Source organism: Epinephelus lanceolatus, chromosome 18 (assembly GCF_041903045.1).
Source record: "Epinephelus lanceolatus isolate andai-2023 chromosome 18, ASM4190304v1, whole genome shotgun sequence".
Lineage (NCBI taxonomy): Eukaryota > Metazoa > Chordata > Actinopteri > Perciformes > Serranidae > Epinephelus > Epinephelus lanceolatus.
Genome location: NC_135751.1, coordinates 3,405,723 through 3,423,288, shown reverse-complemented (window position 1 = coordinate 3,423,288; position 17,566 = coordinate 3,405,723). Strand labels below are relative to the sequence as shown.

Sequence of the window (17,566 nt, the reverse complement as noted above, 5' to 3'; positions counted from 1 at the left end):
TGAAGAAGAATCATGGGTGATTTTAATAGTTGGAGGAAGATTAAAAAGAAACTGTGGCATTAAGTTCTGAGTCAAAGTGAGGTGACTGAATGAACAATTAAGTTGTAAATTAAACTTAACACCTCATTATGAGTGGGCCATTATGGACCATTCAAGTCACCTAATGGTCTACCAGAGATGTGAAGAAAACCCCTGTCCCAACTGCCCACGCTACCCAACACCACAATGTGTCTGTATTGGGGTTTTTCATCTTTTTTTTTTTTTTTTTTTTTTTTACATTTTTTGACTCATTTACTTTTACAGTCCCATCTCTAAGCTGGAGAAGTACAATTTCAATAACCAAAAAAATAAATTAAAGTTAAACAGTGAAAAGAATTTTTTGACTGTTACAAAGGCTGTCCATCCTTTCTGTCTGCATGTCTGTCTGACTGACTGTTTACGCTTGTCTGTTTGACATAAAAGAAAAAAAAGAAACAATCTTCTAGCTGAGTTTGCTTATGTTTTGAGGTAGCGTTCCTAGTTATGTGTCAAGAGGTTTGTTTGTTTTGTCTTGGTAGCGTGTACCTCTGCTGGGTCTTGGTTTTGTTACAAATTTCTTGAGACTCCATGCCCGTCTCTACTGAGGGAAGAGGTATATAACAAGAAGGAGTTTGCGCTGCTTTATTGCAAACTCGCAAGAGCTCTGTCAGTCTGTTGTTTACCTTCCGTATGGGCTGAGCTAGCTACATGTTGTCAGGTCTACAAAGCAAAGCTGTACTTTGTTGCCACAAACAAGGAGCTGGCCACATAGTTAACTCACAACTCTGAATCTTCAAGCTTCCAAACTTTATATAAAAGAACAACACCACTGAGATTTTTGGCCATTTACTGCATATGCTTTACATTAGTGGTGACCATTTTCTCAAGCAAGGCAAGGCTTTTCCACTTGTTTCTTTTGTATTTCAGCCTGTAGGTGTTTAAATCTGCTCTTGTCTATATTTCTGTATGAACAATTGAACAAATGTGAAAGGGGTCACCCTTGGCGAGCCACCAGAGAGTTATTCCCCTTGGCTGTATGAAGCATTTTAGTGTCTTTCAGGTCATTGTTTTGGTATCATGGCCCACAGCTCATAGCATCACTTTCAGCCACAGGAGTCAGCAGTAAAACCCACTGTACACCACCTAAACATAACAGAGAAATTAGCAGCCAAGAGTCACATATTTTTCCAAAGCCCACTTTCCACCGCACAAAAAACGCAGCAAATCTGTTTTTTTGATGTAAAAGGTTACGATCGGCATTGATGGAAACACAACACCCAGGTGAATGCACTAATTTTAGCCTCTTAACCGGCCAGATGCAATAATGCACCACCACAATATATTGTTTATCTCCGCCCAAGTAGCACTCAAACATTGATCCAAAAAAGTCTGAACTAAGTTTGAAAGAGAGACTGAATAAGAGATTTATAAATATATGTAACCATCATAAAGTTTTTGTTGACCTTCATGCTGCTTTCTACTGTTTACTGACCTGTTTATCAGCCTGTCAGTGACGTCAAAAGTGACACACCAAAAAACAAAAAACCCCCAAAAGAAAACCAACAATAACCCACACAGAAAGGCACACTCGTCTCCTGCAGAGCTGTGTACACAACTCTTCTCTACTGGCAATGAGAAAGGAGTCTATTGCCTATTTTTAGCAGGTTTTCCCATGTTTAAAAAACACGTACACACTCTAATTATGGTTAGTAAAGGGTATAAGGAGTTTAGTGAAGATCAAAAACAAAACTAAAAGGCAGGTGGACAGACACATGACTCCAAATGAATGCTAATGCTGCTCTGTTGTGCTAGATGTGTAAAAAGGCAGCTGTTTTCTAATAACTTTGCCATATCTTCTTGAAAGCTGATATTATGTCAGTGTCGTGTTTCCAGCTTGTGTTTCTTTCCTCAGAGTTACCAAAACAATCAGTTGTTGCAAGTTGCTTGAATTAGGAACACTTGCATTAGACTTTACAGATACTAATGATGTTTTTTTGGTGAGAAACACTAAATGGAAACATAACAGCTCTACATGGTACCTTTAATTGTAAATTAGTTTGGTGATCTACACACAAGTCTTATATCAACTAAGGCATGTTTTTGGAGAGGTGGCGATCCATCCATGTTCACTGTGAAGTAAGATCAAACTCAAGCTTTCCCTGTCAAACTTGATTTCATATTATAGTGAAATGAAAGGAAACAAATTGAGATTCACAAATCTAAATAATATGGTATGCTTGAACATATATTGCATCTTTTAGAATATGGTCAACGGTATTCCATAGCAATTTATAGTTACTGTAATAAAACTTGCACTGATGTGGTCCTTTACACAGTCTTGGATTAAGCTTGAATTTTAGTTTGTGGCAACTGTAATGTGTGTTTGGCAGTGTTGCATCCCACACCACCAAACTCTGTTCCAGCTGAAACAGTTTATTGTTCAACGTGCATAAAAAGGACAGAGGGTTCACTTTTGGGCCTAGAAATGATCCAGATGGTAAAAGCAGATGAAACGTAAATGAAACGAAAGATTTCTGTCCCAGTCAGAATGCAGGCTTCATTTTGCGTAAGCCATTCTTACTGCCACAGAGCACGAGTGGTAGGTAGCATGGTCTGTGTCTTACTTTCTTTTTATTTGTAGAGACACAACAACAGTAACACGTATTGTCTCTACTGTCTCTACCGTACGTACAAAACAAGATTAGAGGAGTTCACTTCCAAGATGAGAAGTCACCTTTTGCATGTAGCCATCTCTACTCTGAAATAGTGTTGTCAGAAATCTCCATTTATCGATTTCCTATCGTCATTCTGCTGTTCTCTGCTGTTAAATGAGAAAAGAAATGTCCTCGTCATGTTATAGCCTTGTTATATTTGTCTTTTAATTCAAATATTAAATTGTAAGCTCTCAATGTCAGTTTTTCCCTGTGATATCACAAATGGTATCACATACTAATGTTTTTCAAGGTATTGTATCAAAGTTATTGTGACAACACTACTTTGAAATAGTACTTTAGTTAACTTAGACCTTTTCTCTGAGTCCAGTCATTCAAAATGGCTCTTTACCGTATTTTGGACTGAGCCCCTTTCCGTGTGTTTGGCACACTTACTGTCATGTACTGCGCTGCATATAAGTAGTTTGTCATATTTAGTAGCTGTTTTGTTAGAACTGTGCATTCAAATAAAAAAGAACAAAACTTGATCAAATTCAACAACTTTCATTTTTCCAAAAAGAGAGTCAGTACATTAAAAGTAAAAAATATGTGGTTAATGTAACAAAAAAATAATAATTGAAAGGTCTTGAACAGAAGTGAGCAAAACGAACATGATGCAGACCAGCGCAAAAGAGGGTGAGGGACCCTGACGTTCCCACCCGCTCCAAAAATGAAATGATTTTTTTTAATTTTTATGAAATGAAATAAAAACATCTCACTCTTCTCTTCAGAGGATGAAGAGAGTACTCAGTTGTTTTGTGAAAGGACAGAGGGGAAACAATAATAAAGGAAATGGCAGAATTGAGTTGGTGATGGGGTTGGACACCTCATCCCAGACATCTTGACCACCTCCTACCTCCCTCCTCCCATTATTCCTTTTCCTCCTCCCTTTACTCTCCACCTTGACCTCTCAAGAATTGCATCAGGTGTTACAGGTGGTTCCCAGTTGTCGTATTAATTGTTGACGTATTTTTATCGATTAGTGCAACAGTATGTCCCCAGATGTCACGTCCAAATAAAGCTTGCTGCTTAGTCAAAACTAAATTAAACAAAGAAAATCAAAGAAAAAAGAAATGAATCCTAACCTATTTGAAGAGCTGCAGGCTGAATAAAGAATCCCAAATTGCGTGTCTTAGTGGTTGTGAACAAAGCTCTATGGTTTGGAAAGAGGTGGAAACTCCACAAAGACAACCATGTTGAACAGAGAAGTTACCACCTCTGGACAAAAATGGAAGCACAGACATGACAGAATAGACTTTTCCCTGTTCGATGGTGGTGGTGGTGGTGGTAATGGTAGGGTAGCCGCTGAAGATTGGTGGTGTGTGTCGCCAAGGTCAGGTAAGACATTAAAAAGATTATAGTTATCTGGCAGTGTCCTTCAGTGACTTGGATCAAGATTTCCTCTCTCAACGGCTTTTCCCATTCTGATTTTTTATGCTTTTACTCCAAAAATACAAAAGTATCATGATCACCTTTTTATAACATCTTATGTACAGGTTTGAATCTATAACTGAGCTGTGTTAATATTGTTTTGAAACTCTCTTGCTTTTCTTTTTCTGCTCCCATTTTTTCAAAGGTTCTTGGATCTCTCTCCTCAGTCAGTTGGAACACAGACAGAGGGCCATAGGTTCTTGTCCTACCTTTTTCTGCTTTTTTTTTTTTAAAGTTTCACCCAATCACATCCCCTGACAGAGATGAACATTTAAAACCAGTACACACACACACACACACTTGCATTCGCTTCCACATACACATGCACACAGACACACCAAGCACATATGTAGCCAACAGGGAGCATCTGAGGTGTCATGGTCAGTGCACAGGTAATATATATTCACATTCAGAAAAGTTAGAGCTAGTTCAGGTGTGTGTCTATGGCTAGTATATCTTCTTCTGCCTCTATACTGTAGATGGACCACAACTGATCTGATCTGACAAGTTCCAAAACAGGTGCCTTAAAGGAATACTTCACCTACAAAATGACCATGTGTATATAATAACTCACTGTGTGTCACCTTGAATTTGTCAAGAAAACGTAATTCTTCCCACATGCCTCCACAGTGGACGAAGAATCAAAAGCACATGGTTCTGATTAACTGAAGTAAATGAGGCCACACAACAAAACTATATCAGAAAATCAGTTTAAAACCTCACACAACTTGTCCAGCATAATACAAGACTCATTCGTCCATGATCAGTACTACACAAACCAGGCTGTTCTCCTACAAAATGAATGTACCCAAAATCATACATACATCCCACGCATTTTGAAAGGCTGCGATCATGTGACCAATGTGCTGACTGGAGTAAATAGGTAAGTACCTCAGTCCTGAGTGTACTTGTAAGGTGGTAGGTTGGGTTGGTGGATGGGTGAAGATGGGCTTTCTCCTGGAGCCGTGTGTCCGGAACTGTGTTAACTTTGATTCATTCTAAGGTATGTCCTTGTCATGTTTCATTTTAAAAGTAACCACAGTAACTTTACTTGCTTAAACTTAACCTCATTAACTTTATTTTACTTACATAACTACATGTGAAGGATGCAACGCCATTTATGGGGTGCTAATTTGTAGGATATTATACGAATGGTTGTGTATGCATTTTTTGTAGGATATCATATGAACCATTTTACTACAATATGTTGCACAAACATGATTTTTCACTAAAATATTACAATTTAAAATAAGTCAGTACAAACAGTCTCATGCATGGCCGAGTAACATGCTCAAGCCGGTCAGGGCGCGCTACTCATAGGTGGAAGTGTTTTAAAATGTAACATTTTTAGTGAAAATGCATGTGTTTGTGAAGTACTGAGCATATGACTAGATAAATGACACATGGATTATATTGCACAAGTTGTGTGAGAGTTTGTAAACTGATGTTTGATAAAGTTTTGCTGTTGTTAATTGTGGTCCCCAATGTCTTCAAGTCATGAAGAATGTTTGCCTTCTTTGTAACTGTGGAGGGATATGAGAAAACCTTTTTTTTTTTTTTTTTTTCACGATTTCAACCTAACACACAGTGAGTTATCATTATGCAAATGGTCATTTTGCAGGTGTAGTTTTCTTTTCAAAGCTCACTCTCATGTGTCTTCTTTGTGGCTGAGAAACTTAATTTCCTCAACACTTAAAGCCCTCCCACAATTTTTGATACTTCGTGATTATGTCATCACAATAAGGCAGGAGAGGGAGATCCTTCAGGACACAGGGCTGGCCAGTAGCAATGATAATGGCCAGTCACAGCGACATTATGTGACCTGCAGAAGAATGATTAGTATCACCCCCTCTGATGACATTAGGTCAGTAAATCCAGCATCCAGTGGCTTGCCTGCTCACCGTGTGCACTGTAGGACCCCCTCTCGAGTTAACACCTTTCCCTATTGGCCAATATTTTAGACAACAGCTGCTCCAATCACACTTCAGGAAGACAGACAGCATGTTTCTCACCTTAAAACGGCAAAATGGCACTTGACCCATTTCCTCTCTAGAGCAGCAGTTTATCTCTCTCTGCCGTGAAAAAACACACTGTCATCCTGAGCTCATTCAACCATCATCAAAAACAAACAAAAAAAAAAACAGAAAAAAAACAAGCAACAAGACAATACCTAATAAAAAAAACCCAAAATACTTTTTTTCTTTAAAAAAATAAAAAATATTGAGGACTATCAGCTCTTTCATTTTCTTCTTATATAAAACACCAGCAAGCAAAAAAAAAGAGTTAGGAATACTGAGGTAACTTTACCCTGAGGTAGGTTTTTTCTTTTTCATCTCTTCTCTAATCTGTTCTAATCTTGGTGAGAGTGTCCAGGCATAGACCCCGCCCCTCATTATCATATGCAGGCAGGGTCTGGAGGCTCCACCCACAGGCCTTTGGCAGATTGGGAGAAAGAACAAGGAAGCTGCCCCACTTCAGTCAGATTTTACCTTCTCTAAGCTCAAGGCAAGGAGCTTTGGAAGACTTGACGCTGGGACAAGGCCTGTCTTTCACATCCTTATATTGATACAAGCATTAAAGCATTCATTTGTTGTCCGAATGAATAAAGATGACTTCAATGCATGGATGGCCTTAAGGACCCCAGCTCCTCTGAGGAGAAATCCATCCTGTCCAAGTCTGGTCTCAAGTATTCAGCGCTGAAAGAAGGCGATGAGCAGAAAGTCTCAGACACACTTTGTCTGTCTGTCATTACCAAACTTATTCATACAGGTGTAGCAAAACCTCACACCTGACTCACTGCCCTTAATACATTCCCCAAAGGGGCCGGGCTAACTCACATATCATATATATATAATATATATAAAATATGCCGTTTAAGGTGCGGGCCACTAGCCAGCTAGCATAGCTGCTGGCTGCTTCTATCAAGTTGTTTCATAACGCATTCACATGTGTGAGCTAAGCCGCTGCAATAGAACTGCAGGACCAGCTGCGGCCTCCGCTCCCCTTACTGTCTCTTGCTGTGCCTTCCGCCACACGGCTAAACGTGGAAGAGCCTCAGTGCCTCCGCAGCCCCCAGTCTCGTTGTAGGCTACGTTATGCTACATATCATAGACAAGGGACTGGGAAATATACAGAAGACCCCTTGTAAAAAAGGCAAGGTGGCCAGACACAGCATTTCTTAACATTTACATGAAGATTATATATTTACAACCTCATCATTTCTCCTTTTTTCCTTTTTTTCTTCTAAATTCTCCCCTTTTTGGAGAGGTCTTTAAAGAGCAGTGTTAACATCTGCGGCCCCTCTTGTAGACTTTCATTGGCTAGGAAGTTAGGGGTGGGTGGGGTTAATGCAAGGTCTATCACCCAACCCTCCCTCCGCCACTGCAGCAGTTTCCCTGCTCCCTCTCCCAGCTCTGCCTCACTGCATTCTATCAATAATAGCTCTGAATAAAACATTTCTATACATATATCTCTATGTTTTTAAAAAACACCCTTAAAATATAGGACTGAGTGCTGATGGTGAGAGAGGTCTGTAGGGGGCGACAGAGGAACAAACGGGCCCCTGCTAGTGTGTCTCACGGAACAAAGACTTGTCTCTGCAGCACATGTGAACCCATGTGGACATGTGTAAACAACAGCGGTAAGGCTTCAACCTTACAAGGAGAGTAATGTCTTTGTGTTGTTTGAACCCGTCTGATGCAGGATGTGTTGAAGCTGCAGCAGATGAGGAGCTGGCTGCAGCCCTACCAAGGCACACTAGGAGGACACCGCCCCTCCCTCTTTCCATCCCTCCTTTCCTTCATCCCTCCATCCTCAGTCAGTCTTTCTTCTGGCCTGGCATCTGGTTTCTATTCTCAAGTTTTGTTTTATCTTTATCTTCTTTTTGTATTCATTTCATCTTTTGATTTATTCATCTTCTCTCTTTCTCCTTAAAGAATGATCTTTCTCTCTGGCTATTGGGCATACTCCCTCCCTCTTTACATCTCTCCCTGTTTATCGCTGGGTCCGTGTGTAGCTCTCCTGTATCCGTCTGTCCGTCTGTCTATCTGTCCGTGCATGTGTCTGTCTGTCTGTCCGTCAGGTAGAGGCCCCACGGCATGTGAGGAGGGTGTGGGACCCTCACTTCCTGCGTGGCTGGTGGTCCTGAGTCAGACTCTGTGTAGGGCTGCCCATCTCTGTGAAGCCCTGGGGATTCGGGCCGGGGCCCATGCATATACCACCTTTCTGAGGCTGTCTGACCTGGGTCAGTATGTCCCGGATCTTCCTCTGAGCCAGCTGGAGAGCAGATGACAGATAAGAATGACAAATGACAAACTGGAAGCTGCACGAGTCAGGATCTTTGAGTAAAAATATGTTTTATATCTACAATGTTGATACCAAAGAAGTTAAGTTAAATGTAACTAAAAACAGAATGTAATAATTTGCAAATCGTTTTTGACCTATATTCAATTGAATACAGTACAAAGACAAGATATTTATTGTTCAAACTGATAAACTTTGTTGTTTTTTTTCTAAATTTGATACCTGCAACATGTTTCAAAATAATTGGGACAGTGGTAACAATAGACTGGGAAAATTGTGGAATGTTCAAAAACACTTGGAGCATTTCACAGGTAAACAGGTTAATTGGTAACAGCTGAGAGTATCATCATTAGGTATGCAAGGGGCATCCTCAAAAGGCTGTTGTTTACAAGCAAGGATGGTGTTAGTCATCACTTTGTGAGAAACTGCATGGGCAAATAGTCTAAGTCCAGTTTAAGAACAACATTTCTTAACATTTTTTCTCTTGCAAAGAATTTATGGATTTCACCATCTACAATTCATAATACCATCAAAAGATTCAGAGAATCCAGAGAAATGCACATAAAGGGCAAAACTGAAAACCAACACTGAATGCCTGTGACCTGTGACCCCTTAGGCTGCAGTACCTTAAAAATCAACATGACTGTGTAAAGGATATTACTACATGGGCTCTAGAACAATTTGGTAAAATATTATCAGTAAACACACTCATGTTCATTGCTGCATCTACAAATGCAAGTTAAGACTCTACTATGCAAAGCGAAAGCCATATATCAACAACATCCAGAAACACTGCTGACTTCTCTGGGCCCGAGCTCATCTGAGACACAAAGTGAAAAGTGAGCTGTGGTCTGATGAGTCCACATGAATTGTTTTTGAAAATCATGCATGTCCTGTCCTTTGGGCTAAAGACGAAAAGGACCATCCACATTGTACCAGCTCAAAGCCAGCATCTGTGATGGTATGGAGGTGTGTTAGTGCCCATGGCATCATGGGTAACTTGCACATTTGTGAAGACACCATGAATGCTGAAAGGTAATACAGGTTTTGAAGCAACATATGCTGACATCCAGACGACATATTATTCAGGGACGTCCTGCTTAGAGTTAAAAAGAGTACACCAGTCTCCTTGCTTGACCCACCAACACCACAAATTGGCGACAAGGGTGAGTACTGCCTTTTGAAACATGGCGGAAAATCTTTCAACACTACATGCTAGTGATACCTGCCAGGGGAGGCACATGGCCAGATGAAAGGTGACATGCTGTCTAATTACATTGCCTGGGGGCAGTTGCTTTTCTATACTCCACTGGATCGAGGTCTGACATTTGATCATGCTATGGCGGCACTGGAGAAGCATTTTGTCCCTAAGACAAATGTGTTAGCATTCAGACGCACATTTAGACAGCGTCTTCAAAGGACTGGTGAAACTGTAACACAGTATGTGGCAGCTTTAAGAGCCTTAGCTATGCCATGTGGGTTTGGACAGATGGAAAGTGAGATGATAACAGATCAGCTAATTGCCGCTGCTAATCTCTGCATTGTGAGGGAAAAGTTAGTCCTGGAGGAAGACCTCACACTGGACAAGGCCCTTGCAATCGCATGTCAGGTGGGGCAACGGTTAAGAATGCTACACTGCTTTCTTCTACCAGCGTGGCCCCGACCACACCAGTATAGGCTGTCGATGCTCCAAACAACCATGTTGGGGGAGAAAAAAGTGCTTATTTACTACACTATTTGATTTAGTATTATATTTTGGTAAGAGTGGGACCTCCCTAGTGCAGTGGTTAGAGCACTCGTCTTCAATGCGAAAGACTGCTGGGGTCGATGTCAGCAAAGGCATGTGGTCGGAAGATGGGAGGTTCCAGACGTAAAAGCGGATTCATTATGTTTTGGTAAGTAATTATTTACACGTAATGCACTACCTGAGGAAACCAACATTATGATGTTTGAAAACAGCAGGAGGCATTTTACATTTTTCTATATTACTGATCATTGTGCATTATTCTGCATCAGAGAGTACTAAATATAGCACTACCTATATGCCTTTAATTAAGAACTGTCACTTTATAAATATTGTGCTTTAAAGGGTATTATGGTTTTGATTACACTGATATTGTTAGTACTGTTGCAATAAGATACCAACGGATGGTGAAGATAAGAGCCTTGAGACATAAGTTACCTGGTAATGTTATGTTAATGTAGGCAATGTTTACTAATGCTTGTGCTTGGTTTAGTTCTATTGAATCAGAGGAATTCAATTAGGTAACAGAGGAGATGTTGTGTCTGCGGGTCCATGTATTATAGTTGTTGTTATGCTACCTAACCACTATGTGTCACTGTGAGACTGTGTATACTAGAGAGATACAGGTGCTGACAAGAGGGATGGCTGAGGGATATGCAGGAAGAAAGGAAGAAGTACCGATATATGCCAGGAGTGTTCAGCAGTGTTAAAAATAAAGAGTTAAAAAGAATACGCCAGTCTCCTTACTTGACCCACTGACACCACAAAGTTGACCATCAACCTTTTGGATATAAATTACAAATGATCTTCCGATTGCATCAGACAAAGGACTTGTCTCTGTACTTGTTTTATTAGATCTTAGTGCGGCGGTTGACACAATTGACCATCAAATTCTGCTACAGAGACTGGAACACTTAATTGGCCTAAAAGGTTCTGCACTAAGCTGGTTTAAATCTTATTTATCTGATCGTTTTCAGTTTGTTCACATCCATGATGAATCATCCTTACGTACTAAAGTTTGTTTTGGAGTTCTGCAAGGTTCTGTGCTCAGACCAATCCTATTTACTCTATATATGCTTCCTTTCCATCATTAGAAATCTCTCTGTAAATTTCCATTGTTATGCAGATGATACACAGTTGTATTTATCGATGAAGCCAGAAGAAAGTAATCAATTAACTAAACTTCAAAATTGCCTTAAAGACATAAAAACCTGGATGAGCACCAATTTCCTGATGTTAAATTCAGACAAAACTGAAGTTATTATTCTTGGCCCCAAACAACTCAGAGTCTCTTTATCTGATGACATAGTTTCTCTAGATGGCATTGCTCTGGCCTCTAGCACTACTGTAAGAAACTTTTGTTATTTCTAGGCTGGATTACTGTAACTCTCTATTATCAGGTAGCTCTAGTAAGTCCTTAAAAACTCTCCAGCTAATTCAGAATGCAGCGGCACGTGTACTAACAGGAACTAAGAAACAAGATCATATTTCTCCTGTTTTAGCTTCTCTGCACTGGCTCCATGTAAAATCCAGAATTGAATTTAAAATCCTACTGTTAACTTATAAAGCTCTAAATGGCCCGGCTCCGTCATACCTTAGAGAGCTCATAGTGCCATATTAATCCACCAGAATACTGCGCTCTGAGAATGCAGGGTTACTCGTGGTCCCTAAAGTCTCCAAAAGTAGATCAGGAGCCAGAGCCTTCAGCTATCAGGCTCCTCTCCTGTGGAATCATCTTCCTGTTGCGGTCCGGGAGGCAGACACCGTGTCCACATTTAAGACTAGACTTAAGACTTTCCTCTTTCCTAGTTAGGGCCGGCTCAGGCTTGCCTTGTACCAGCCCCTAGTTAGGCTGACCTAGGCCTAGTCTGCCGGAGGACCTCCTATAATACACCGGGCACCTTCTCTCCTTCTCTCTCTCTCTCTCTCTCTCTCTCTCTCTCTCATGTCCTGTTAGTGCATCTTGCTAACTCGGCCGTACTGCATGTCACTAACTCGGCTTCTTCTCCGGAGCCTTGGTGCTCCACTGTCTCGCAGGTTAACTTATATCGCAGCAGTGCCTGGATAGTGTGACGTGTGTGGTTGTGCTGCTGCCGCGGTCCTGCCTGATGCCTCCTGCTGCTGCTGTTTTCATTAGTCATACTTCTACTGTTATTTTACACATATGATATACATATATATATGATGTCACATATATATACTATCAGATATTAATATATACTGTCAACATATTGTACCACAATAGCCAGAATTATAATTATAATATTATTACTTTAATTAATTGTAAGCTACTGTCATTACCGTCTGTCCTGCACCTCTCTCTGTCTCTGTCTGTCTCTCTTTCTGTCTCATTGTGTCATACGGATTACTGTTATTATTATGCTGATCTGTTCTGTACCACATCTATTGCACGTCTGTCCGTCCTGGAAGAGGGATCCCTCCTCAGTTGCTCTTCCTGAGGTTTCTACCGGTTTTTCCTCCATTAAAGGGTTTTTTGGGGGAGTTTTTCCTTATCCATTGTGAGGGTCCTAAGGACAGAGGGATGTCGTATGCTGTAAAGCCCTGTGAGGCAAATTGTGATTTGTGATATTGGGCTTTATAAATAAAATTGAATTGAATTGAATTGAACTGAACTGAACTGAACTGAAAATGCCATCACTTCATACTTTTATCCTATTAGTCATTTTTGTGAAACTTTGTCATAATTAGTCTATGAATTCTTGAGTTTTGGCCAAAAACATATTTTGTGAGGTCACAGCAACCTTAACCTTTTGACAACCAAATTCAAATCAGTTTGTGCCAGATTTGAAGATATTCCCTGAAGGTGTTCCTTAGATATTGCATTCACAAGAATGAGACAGACACAAGGTCACAGTGACTTTGACCACCAAAATCTAATCAGTTCATCACTGAGTCGTAATGGACGTTTGTACCAAATGTGAAGAAACTCCCCCAAGGCAAGGTACTTGATATATCACATTCACAAGAATGAGATAGATGAGGTCAACGTGGCCTTGACCTTTGACCACCAAAATCAAATCAATGTATTGTTCAGTCCAAGCGGTTGTGCCAAGTTTGAAATAGTTCCCTCAAGACGTACTTGAGATATTGCATTCATGAGAATGAGAACAACAGACAACCCAAAAAACATAATGCTTCCGGTTATTGCTGTTGCCAGCATGGAGGCATAACAAGGAAATGAAGTGTCTGATGCTCTAAATTTCCTGAGGGTGCAACCCCAGACCTCCCTTTTCATAACATGTCATCCTCGGTGTTGTCTCAACTTTTTGGAACGTGTTGCAGGCATCACATTCAGAATGAGTCTATATTCACAATAAATAAATAAATAAAGTTCATCAGTATGAACAATAAATATCTTGTCTTTGTAATGTATTCAATATTGATATTCATATGATATTCATATCAGTCAAAAAAGATTAGCAAATAATTACATTCTGTTTTTATTCATATTTAACAGAGCATTCCAACTTTTGGGGAATTGGGGTTGCATACCAGCACCAAACTGTAGACAAAGATGGCAACTAGCTGGTGAACACAGTGGAACATTGAGCAGCAAACGAGACAGACATTTCCCTCAAGAGGAGGTTAAGACAAAACCAGGACTAAAAGAAGAGTGGTAACTGTATTTCTATTTTTTCAGATGGCCATCAACAGGACTCCAGATGAATGCTAAAGTTGCTCTTTGTCTGTTGGATGTATAAATAAACTGCCATATGCCATATCAACATTACAAGGTGATAATATGCCAGTATTGTGTTTACAGCTAGTTACAAGAGACCAAAGAAAATCAATCAGTGCAAGTTTAAGTTTGAGGAAAGTCTAAGGAAGGTTGACAGAAAGATTATAAGTGAGGATCACTGGGCTACATAAAAATGCAATGATGCTCTATGCCTAATACTTGTGTGAAGAAGGATAAGCACCTTAACTAAGAATGGGGCCCACAGTCAAGGTACAACATAAGTCAGTTTTGTAGACAAGGAAGTTAAGCTAATAAATACTACAAAGTTGACAACCAAGCAAAGAAAAATAAATACAAGCTATTAGTGCTAGGAATTATTACAGATGAGCTTCATGCAGCTGGTGTAATGAGCATATCCTGTTGGACAATGAATTAATGAATAAAATGTCAGATTGTTCAGTTGTATTTTGTGTGAATTACTTGTACAGTGTTGTATTGGTGTGATATGTTCCAGTAACTGGCTGTTGTGTTAAATGTGCAACATGCCACTGATTAACCATTAACACTAGTTAGATGGACACTGCCATTATGTCAAATGTCCACATATTTCTTTATGTTAATGCTAGCAGGAAGTGGTGAATAATGAATAATTTAACAATAACATGAATTCATAGGTTTGTTACTAATATATAGTTGTAACTTTTCAGAGGACATGAATGGTTTTCACCAAAAGTGTTATGAAAATTTAGTTCCACTTCTTTAATTGACTAAGTAATATGTAAAGCCTAATTAGGCAACAGAGTAATAGAGTACCTGGCTGGCATAAAAGTGTCCATTGATCTTAACGATGACCTGGTCATTTTCATCAGGGGTCTGTTCCCGGGGGACCACCACCTCTGCCGCTGTCAGGTTCTGCAGCTCATTCACCTGCACACACAAATGTTGCTTACTTTCTGCAGAACACTGTATGCTTGAGGGCAAAAGGTAGTGGTGTGTGGTGAGAGTCAAGTGTTAAACACACCCCAGTGGACAGAATTGTTGCTGTGACAACCAGTGCATGCTATGAAGGGACTGAAGCATATCATTCAGGTGGCTTACCGTCTTGCCTCCTTTGCCAATGACTCTTCCTGCAGCAGCAGCGGCCATCTTAATGTGAGTTTCCAGTTTGACTTCCTCTTTTGGCCCAAAGAAATTCTCCTCCTTCAGTTTGCCATAGATTCTTCCCTGAGCCTGGGGAAACCAAGAGGGCAATAATGTATTTGATCTATTTGAATATTGTTACTTTATAACTGCACTTTGCTATGCCCACAAAGATACTATGCAAAGTGGAATGAATTTCAATCCACTGGCAATATCTTGTTAGTGTTTACCTTAAACTGAGCTTCAGGGGGTCCTGTTACAATCACCATCCTCATTTTTGAGTCTGGAGTTTCAGCTGGGGCAATCTGGAGGAGAGCAGAAATCAGGTTCAGTTTGACACAAAGTGATATGCTCTTTAAAAAAGTGTCATCTAGTGTCGCCTTCATGTCATCAGAAGAAGACAGAAGCTCAGGGCATAAAAATCCCAAAGCACTTCCTGCTGCTGCTGCTGCTGCTGCTGCTGCTGCTGTGAGCACAAAGTAATAATTTTGGGTGGCGTCAGTTTTTAGTAGTTGGACAATAAGAGGATACTTAAATGAGAGTCCTTGTAAAAACGACTGTGATGTGTTTCCATGTTCAAAATGTAGCATGTCAGCTCATTTTACAGACCTTAATGGAGGCTCCAGCGAAGCGGCTCAGCTGTTTGATGTGCTGTCCTTTCTTTCCAATGATGGCTCCCACTGCCTGTGCTGGGATATACACATGGACTGTCTCTTGCTCTGGAGCCTGAACACACACAAAGCAAACATTTCATTACAACTTCTGATCTATTATGGAACTAATCTCTTGCTATTGGGACTTTAGTCAGTGTCCCCCTCCAGTCAAAAAAGTGTTTCACTATACTGACTGAGCTTCATTGTGCTGAATGATGACTGTGCAGAGTTTGTTTCACATTCATCTGAAGAGGGAACATTTCTCTGAGCTCACCTTAAATCTCAGTTTAACACACAGGATGTAGAACATCACAACTAGTCTGAAGCCAGTTACGGTCCGGTATGCAACTTAAGCAAGTGCCACATAGAAACCTGGAACCTACAGGTCACATACATTGAAAGTGGACTTTTCAGTGAATTAAGGCACATTTTGCTTCCAGCAGTTACACTTTTGAAATAAACAATATTTGCATATTAATGCATTCTGGATTTTCAATGAGGGGAGGAGGAGTAAATGTAATTTTAAGAATTTTTAATGAGGTAATTGAACTTTTTTGTGGAAACTAGAATGACTGCCATATGGTTGTATGTCTCCACGCAGCAGTCAAGTTGCATTTACAGTTTAGATCCATGTCTGTGTAAACATGGATGCTTCACACACATCTCATAATTAGCATGGATGAATTTTTGAGTTGTGTTGTGCATACAGAAGTACATATAGACATATGTATGGATGGACAACCCGAAAACATAAAGCCTCCAGCCACAGCTATCACCGCCGTGGAGGCATAAAAACATATCAGACACATGTCTTAAAACATGTCTGGATGGGATCTTGAAGAAAATGCAAAATTATTGGTCCCTAATCAAGAACTGAAAAGATTTCTTTTGCCCACTTTAGGATTTTCTTAGCCCACCACATCTTCAAATGAAGCAGACACACACAAAAGATCAGCAAGCATAAAGTCATGGAGTTTCAAAGGACAAAAGAAATGCATCAAAGAAGCAGGCATTCTCACCCCGAAGCAACCATAGGGGGCACCAGCGGACGCGTTTCCAGGTGGGGGTGGGGGCATGTTGGAGGAGGAGGGGAAGAGGCCCAGAGCCCCCAGGTTGAGCCCAGGGATCAGATGGGTCTGTTGCTGAAGCAAAGACTGCAGGTTAGAATCCACTCATGAGGGTGTGTGTGTGTGTGTGTGTGTGTGTGTGTGTGTGTGTGTGTGTGTGTGTGTGTGGGTGTGCATGCGCACACATGTGAATGCGTGCAGACTCACATTCATAGCAGCAATATCGTTCTCGTAGGCCTCTCTGAGCTTCTTAGTGACCTCCACCTCGGCCCGACAGCAGGCTTCGATTGAGCCTTTGACTGTGATAGTTCTCTCAGGATTGTACAGTGTCAAGTCCTGAAGACTGCACAGATTACAAGGGGAGATAATCAGTTGGTCTGTAAGTGATCGGCTGCTGTCAAGTGTCTTAAAGTATCTTAAAAGTGTGTTATGTTTGTATTGTATCATACCCTCTACATATTTTTCCATATAGATGTATGCACAGCATATGTATATATTTTCATTTATTACCTGTATATATTTAAAATGACCTTCTTATCCACCAAAATGAGGTTGAATTATGTCTCTGAAACATTAAAAGTCAGCGTGTGTGTGTGTGTGTGTGTGTGTGTGTGAGAGAGGGAGAGAGAGAGAGAGAGAGAGAGAGAGAGAGAGAGAGTCTTACGGGGAGATGGTGATCTTGGTGTCTGTGTCCTGTTCGACTTTTTTCAGGTTGCGTCCTTCCTTCCCAATCAGACGTCCAACAAAGTTGTTGTGAGCCAGAATCTTTAGAGGAACTTCATCAGCACTGCAACACAAAC

The 17,566-nt window shown here is 40.5% G+C and overlaps 1 protein-coding gene across 2 annotated transcripts in view; it reads right to left on the bottom strand.

Annotated features, from left to right (window-relative positions):
- Nucleotides 1-236: 236 nt before the first annotated feature.
- The window catches only part of igf2bp1 (insulin-like growth factor 2 mRNA binding protein 1), a 103,701-nt gene continuing 86,371 nt past the window's right edge, over nt 237-17,566 (bottom strand). Inside the window, exons 8-15 of one of the 2 annotated variants that reach the window (XM_033645701.2) lie at nt 17,431-17,553; nt 16,974-17,109; nt 16,719-16,841; nt 15,656-15,772; nt 15,277-15,351; nt 15,005-15,136; nt 14,720-14,833; nt 237-8,435 (exon numbers count right to left, since the gene is read on the bottom strand). In XM_033645701.2, coding sequence (XP_033501592.1) covers nt 8,280-8,435; nt 14,720-14,833; nt 15,005-15,136; nt 15,277-15,351; nt 15,656-15,772; nt 16,719-16,841; nt 16,974-17,109; nt 17,431-17,553 — 976 coding nt within the window. In that variant the 3' untranslated portion in view covers nt 237-8,279. The remainder of the gene's footprint in view (nt 8,436-14,719; nt 14,834-15,004; nt 15,137-15,276; nt 15,352-15,655; nt 15,773-16,718; nt 16,842-16,973; nt 17,110-17,430; nt 17,554-17,566) is intronic. The other variant, XM_033645702.2, reaches the window with a different exon arrangement.